Raw genomic sequence first — 7,021 nt, forward strand, 5'->3', positions numbered from 1 at the left:
GATTGACCACAATAGTGCGCTCCACTTAAGGAATTGCCTCAGAACCCCTGGCTGCTCCACCATCAAGGGTGGTGAGAGTGGGGGTGCATGAGGCAGAAAAAGGTGTCCTCCATGCTTGCGTTTCCTCACTGTGTGCTTCCGGTAAGAAAGGGACCGGGGGCTTGGCCTTCTTCTTAGTCCGGCCGCAGTGCTGGGGAACAAGCCATCTACAGTGCCATGGCCAAAGCAGCTCAAGATAACATGCCCAACATGACCAGTTCTAAAACCAAGGCCACAATGACAACCCCGGAGGGTGGCGGCAGATCTGGATATTCATTGAAGCATGCCAGCCCACCCTCCGATGCAGCAAAGGACATCACGTCCCTGGTGCCATGTAATGAGAACGTGGTCATCTCAGTGGATAGACCGGCACTCTCACTCAGAGCTTTTACAGAGTGCACAGAAGAGGAGTCCATGGGATAAGCCACCACTGTGATCCTCAGGTCAGCTCATGTGCTAACCGACTGGCGAGGAGCAGCAGGGGTGACACACCCTAATGCTAGAGTGCGCTGCGACCTCAGTTGCGCAATACTCAAGCCCTCGCAGTGAGGGCAAGAGCTGTTCACAAGCATCTGCTCAATATGCTGGACCCACAGACATGTGATACAGTGTTTGTTTCTGTCCTCTGGGGCAAGGACACCACAACATCAACTCACGGTTGGAAAAACATCTTGGACAATGTTGCTCTCTTAGGAAATCTGCTCCTTCGATGGAAACTGCTTTTTTTGCTCCACCATTTTACGCAAACATTTAAAAACCTTGAAAAAAGGGTCTAAGGTAAATTAAAATCCATATCCATCCTTTAAATTTATTTATATTCCAGCATCTTTACACGTGATTTTAAGTGGAAATAACAGCTGTTATAAAAAGATTCTTAAATCTACTCTACTTGTCCTTCCCTATATTGCTCTAAACCTATGGCCTGATGGGAGTACAACAAAATCCTTGTGCAATGGATGAGATGGAAAATGTAATTATTGTACAAGCTTTTTTTAGCCTTCTGTTCTCTAAAATTCATTCATCGATTAATTTTCCTTTGGCTTAGCCCCATATTTATCAGGAAAATAAACCGTCAACTATTCCGGCATATGTTTTACCCAGCGGATGCCGTTCCAGCTACAACCCAGTACTAGCAAACATCCATACACTCTCACATTCACACACACACTCATACACTACAGTCAGTTCGGGTTAGTTCATCCCATTCATTTACTGTATACTTCATGTCTTTGGACCGAGAAAGGAAAGCGGAGAGAACATGCAAACTCCACACAGAAATGACGACTGGCCGAGCCAGGACTCGAACCAGCAACAATTTTGCTGGGAGGTGGCAGTGCTAACCATTGAGGCACCATGCCACCCTTCTCTAAAAATATTTTGGAGCAATGTGTGTTGAACTCCAATAGCATTGGATGCAGTTTTAATTAGACTGGTTAGTCTGTTCCCACTAGACAACCTGATATAATCAAACAAAACAATAATAGAATAAGAAAGAACACTAAGCATACTTTAAAAGAATTTGTGTTCCTTAAGGAAAAGCAAGCTGTTTTTTTCACCTTTTTGCAAATAGCCTCATTGATAACTTCAAAATTTATTTTACTATAAATTACTGTGCCCAAATATTTAATGATTATTGAATAATTAATGACAGTAGGTAAAATAGTAATGGCAGTCTTTTCAAAAAAATCTATCAACATGTCTTTGGTCTTTGCAATATTTAAATTTAGAATTTGCACAGCAAGAAACAAAGTCCTCCACCAAAGGTCTAAGATATCTTCTCATTTACATAATATATTAGAAGATGAATATACTTCTACTATAATTACTATATAATATAAAAAGGACACATTCCTGAGGAAAACCTGTCAGTTATTATGGAAGCCTTCAAGTTGATGTAAACAGAGAAGGACCAACACTCCAATAGGGATGGGCGGATCAATCCTGAAATATATTATCAATATTTTGATACATTCCCAGTATCGATATTTACAATACTGGGAATGTACCAAAAGGATCGATTCTTATATAAAAGTATCAATCTTTTCTGGGGTTTTTCTTACTCAGTGATAAGAGATTTTAGAATATATTAATAATTATAGTGGCACATAGTATTTAAATATTACCTTAAATAGGAACAGAAATGGGTACTATATTATTCTTCTGCTGTATCTCTGCTAATAGGTCATTGTTAGCTCACTGCACAGTAGTACAGACACCACACACACCCAGTGCAGGTTGTAAAACTCAAGAGCTGTGGTTATCATCAATGAACGTAAACAAAGTATAATCAGGAGTTATTTTACTCCAGTAAATAATGAAGAGGCTTTGTGTGATACTTGTCACAAAACTGTTCCCCACAGTGGCAATACCACCAATATAACAAAGCATCTAAAAGCAAAGCATCCCCAAGAGCATGATGAAATGCAGCTCTTGCATTTCATCAAGAGGCGTGCAGAGGAGGTTTCAGCAGCACAGCCCCCAATCTTCCTGTTAAAGACAAAGTTCTTTGGCAGAATCTATTAAGAAATCCGGTCATTATCCAGGTACCAAATGGGAATTATTTTAATACAAAAAGTAGAGTCGAGTTTAATACAGCCAGCCAGTTTATATGAAGGTTAAATTTGATAAATGTCCATATGAACACACATACACACACACACACACACACACACACACACACACACACACACACAAAGTATAAATATTATATGCTAAGGGGGAATCATATATGATTCTTTTGTAATATTATATTATATGCATAATTTGTCCCCCTTTTTTTTTTTGATCAGTCAAAGAAGAAATCGTCTAAAGGAGAAAAATGTCAACATTCTGTTGTCCTTCACAAAATTCTAGAAACTGATTAAAATCAGAAAGCACAAATGAATGTTGCAGCTTAAATTTAGGATTCAATCCAAAGTTCTGCTGCCTTGACCTTTAAATAAGGTGAAGAAATTCTAGCCCCAAAGACATCTCTCGTTTAATTTGTTTATTTTTTTTTCATTCCAGTCTATTGACTGTCAAGGATTTTTTGTTAGGTAACTATTTGTTTTATTATATTTTGCTTTTCAAAAACAAAAGATTTTGATCAGTAAAAAAGCACACTCGAAAGGAGAGTGTCAACAATCATTTGTTTAATTAAATAAAACAATAAAAGGACGATTTTTCATTTAATGAAGCATGATTTTTGCATTATGTTATTTTTCGTTATAGTGCTATTTAGCCAATTATAATTATGTAGTTTTAATAAATGTAAAAAGGAACCATGTGTCTTGTTTTATTTAATAATAATGAAAATAATAAAGGTGATGGACATTTTTATTATAAATAACAACAAAATATTTCATTTAAGCATTGGTTATTTATTGGTATCGATGATACTTGACTTAAAGCACTTGGTATCAGATTGGAAATTAAAATATTGGTATCGCCCATCCCTACACTCTGAATGCGGAAACAATTCAAACTGTTTGTTTTTTTTAAAGTGAATTAACTTGCAAGGATTAATTATTTGCCTTAAGTATAACAGTGTGAGCTAGCAAAATAAACGCTGTAATGTTTGATTTAACTTTATAGAGAATCATCATAAACATCTCTCATGCTCCCTAGATGTTGTGTGAGGTGATATCAGGCCTTCTGCACTTCCTCTTTCTCTCCGGGTTTGTGTGGATGTTCATTGAAGCTGTGCTGCTCTTCATCTGTGTGAAGAACCTCTCCCAGATCAGCTCCCAAAAGAGGAATGTGCTTCGCAATATATTCCTGTGTGTGATAGGATATGCTGTTGCTCTGGTTGTGGTGGGCATTTCTGCGGCAGTGGTTCCCAAAGGCTATGGAAGTGAAAAGTGAGTTTACTTCAAATGATTCAGTTCTTACCACCTTCATTGTGCAGTTTGTGTTCAGTGTTCATTTGTCTGCATCCTTCTCCAAACAGATGCTGGATTAAAATGGATAAAGGCTTCATCTGGAGTTTTTTGGGACCTGTTACCGTCATACTAGCTGTAAACGTGTTTATCTTTTTAACAGGGCTTTTATTTATAAGGAAAACAATGTGATTAATACAGTTTTGTTTTACTCTGCAGTTAAACGTAATTCTCTTCATTGGCATCGGGGTCAGTTTGAAGTCAGCCTTCAAAAAACTGAACTCTGACGTTTCACAGCTGAATCAAACCAAGTAACAGACATTATGATTTGATCAATCTATACTAAATATGATGTGGATGATAAAAATTAACTCTTGATTCCTCTGTAGGATTATAATGTTTAAAACCCTGGCTCAGTTTGTGGTTCTCGGTTGCTCCTGGATTCTGGGTTTCTTCACTAATAGCAGTAAAGTGCTGGAGATCCTCTTCCTGATCTTGAACTCCCAGCAGGGAACCTTCATCTTCCTCATCTACTGCGTCCTCAATAAAGGGGTCAGATATCACACTCTAACATAAAGTCATCGCTCTTTGATCTGAATGACATTTGCTGGGATCATAGGGCTAAAAATCCTCTGTAAAAACTCTGCTGTATGAATATTAAACATTTTTAAAGACATTTTAACCATCTATTTAATTTCCAAAAATAAATATCAAATAGACATTTTGCAGATAGGCAAATGCTCTGGTAAATAAATATTCTAGATATAATAACAAATAGACATTTCCGTGTTCTACGTACTATCAGGGATTTTGCCATTTTCATCTACAGTATTAATCTTCAGAAAGTAATCAGTTGGGAAATAATATGTGTATATGTTTAGCTAGAGATTTAAATAATCTTTAATTATTTTCCAGATCAGGCAAGAGTACAGGAAGCTCTTCACATCTCTTTACTGTGGACTCAAACCCAAGAACATCAATTGGACCTCAGAAAATACTGAGGACAGCACAATTCAGGGTCTGCAAATGAAGTAACATTCTATCATTTTTTGCATATTAAGCATCCCAGCTATGACTTTCACTATCTAGCATCTCATACAGAACTTACTGTATATTATTTAGTGTCAATACTGTAATGTTCTGTTTTCATTGTTGAAAGTCATGATATCAAATCATCATATCAAATCTTTTTTTTCTTACATTTTATTTAAAACTCTTTGCAAAAACAGCTTAACATAGTATCACACAATCCAAATTTAGCTATTTACTTTTATTCAAAAGGAAAAGTACAGTGTCCATCGACTACCTCGTTGCCTTTGTTACCTGCAAGAAAACAAATCTACCTTGTTTTTTTTATAACTATTTTTCATAAATTAGTTGTTTAGCTGCATTAAGGGCTATGTACTATACTGTAAGGGATCTATGAGTTGTGCAGGAATTATTTAGGGCCAGAATTATACTGGAAATGATTTAACAATGGCTACTTACTGTATGTAACTCTCTCACACTGTAAATTAAAAGCAGTTTTTAAAAATATTGAAAATAAAAACTCAATTTTGGAAATTGATGAAACTTGTTGCATTATATTTTGTTAGTACCTGCACTGCAGGTATTGCAGTGGTTTGTTTAACATAAAAAAATTTGGGAACCATCTATCCCACACTCAATTCAGGCCCTGTTATTTTATATATACTATACAACAGTATTATATTATTTAAAGATAAAAAAAATAAGTATGTGACTATTATGAAGCTGTATAATATCCTTTTCATTATTTCGTACCGTATTGCTGTTTTCTCGTCCACATTCAATTCGCTATTGCTAAAGAACGTTTGCAAAAGCATTTAAATAAAATTGATATCTATTCCATCACATCTTTTCGCAACGCCTTGTAATGAAGCTAAAGGAAAGTGAGTGTGATAAACTTATGAAATCGTTTATCTTAAACAGTGTGTTGCAACTGAGTGTAAGATAAAACTGCAGGGAAGAACAAAAAAAAGTGTTTTTCATTCTGCTGCCTTAGAAGAAACTTTTTTGGTTCCCCAAAATGGTAATAATCTAAAGAAGAAAAAATGTACCTTTGTGAAATGTTAACATTTAGGGTATATGCAGGACTTTTAATTTTAAGTAACCCAGTTAAAGCTCTTCTGGTGAACTGTATGGAGTTATATAATTACCAAAATAGTCTGTTTTCTTTAAAAATCAACGATCTCCACTGCCTGATTGATATACGATATAAAGTGGGTCTCAGAATATGCAAGAAGCAGTGCATTATATCCCATTTTCTGCTCCATGTCTTTAAAATATAAAAAATATTTTACCCCAGTTTTTTCAACGGAGTTTCTGCATTGCCTGCTGAACCTGATGCATGTAAATGGCTTTTTATCTCATTTTAAACTTGAACAATTAAACTAATGCTGAAGTCTATTGAACTAATTGTATTTTAATTTCATTAAAGCATCAATGCTGTAAAAGGAACGGTTTAACAGAGGAAAAAAAGTCACATTAACCATTTGCCAGAAGTTTATTGGTAGCGGAAAAACACTAGCTAGATTATTCGTATTAATTGGTGCCATTTAAATCCCAGAGGCCTTAAATGATGTAGAATATTTTAAAATGCAATTTTAAAAACACTCAAAGCAAATTGTAAAACCGTGCAAATGTATTAGGTGTCGCCAAGCCCGCAGCTCTACAGATGTCTGTTAGGCCCCACGTGCACGCGCCAAAGAGGATGCGATGCTCCGAGTGGAGTACGCACGCACTCTCGGGGGACACGGCTCTCCCTGGCTCTGATAAGCGAGAGAGATGGCATCCACTATCCAGTGGGCCAACCTCTGTTTTGATACGGCACTTCCCTGCTGCCGACCACCATAACAGTTGAAGAGCTGCTCAGATGATCTAAAGCTCTGAGTGCGGTCCAGATAAATACACAAAGCGCGAACTGGACAAAGTAACAAAAGGGCTGGGTCTGCCTCCTCTGGGGGCACCGCTTGCAGGCTCACTACCTGGTCTATAAAATAAGGTGGGTCTCAGGATAACTCTAAGGCTGGGTCTCAGGATAACGTGAGAGTAATCCGGCCCGAATTCCAGGCACGAGTCACTGACCGAAAATGCCTCCAGGTCCC

The 7,021-nt window shown here is 37.0% G+C and overlaps 1 protein-coding gene across 3 annotated transcripts in view; it reads left to right on the top strand.

Moving 5' to 3' along the window:
- The window catches only part of adgre13 (adhesion G protein-coupled receptor E13), a 40,976-nt gene extending 35,508 nt beyond the window's left edge, over window positions 1-5,468 (top strand). For all 3 annotated transcript variants that reach the window (XM_087245195.1, XM_087245193.1, XM_087245194.1), the window contains 5 exons: window positions 3,646-3,878; window positions 3,968-4,034; window positions 4,116-4,207; window positions 4,286-4,448; window positions 4,812-5,468. In XM_087245195.1, the coding sequence (XP_087101321.1) occupies window positions 3,646-3,878; window positions 3,968-4,034; window positions 4,116-4,207; window positions 4,286-4,448; window positions 4,812-4,931 (675 nt within the window). In that variant the 3' untranslated portion in view covers window positions 4,932-5,468. The remainder of the gene's footprint in view (window positions 1-3,645; window positions 3,879-3,967; window positions 4,035-4,115; window positions 4,208-4,285; window positions 4,449-4,811) is intronic.
- The last annotated feature ends 1,553 nt before the right edge of the window (window positions 5,469-7,021 follow it).

This window comes from Danio rerio, chromosome 3 (genome assembly GCF_052040795.2).
Source record: "Danio rerio strain M-AB ecotype USA chromosome 3, GRCz13ab, whole genome shotgun sequence".
Lineage (NCBI taxonomy): Eukaryota > Metazoa > Chordata > Actinopteri > Cypriniformes > Danionidae > Danio > Danio rerio.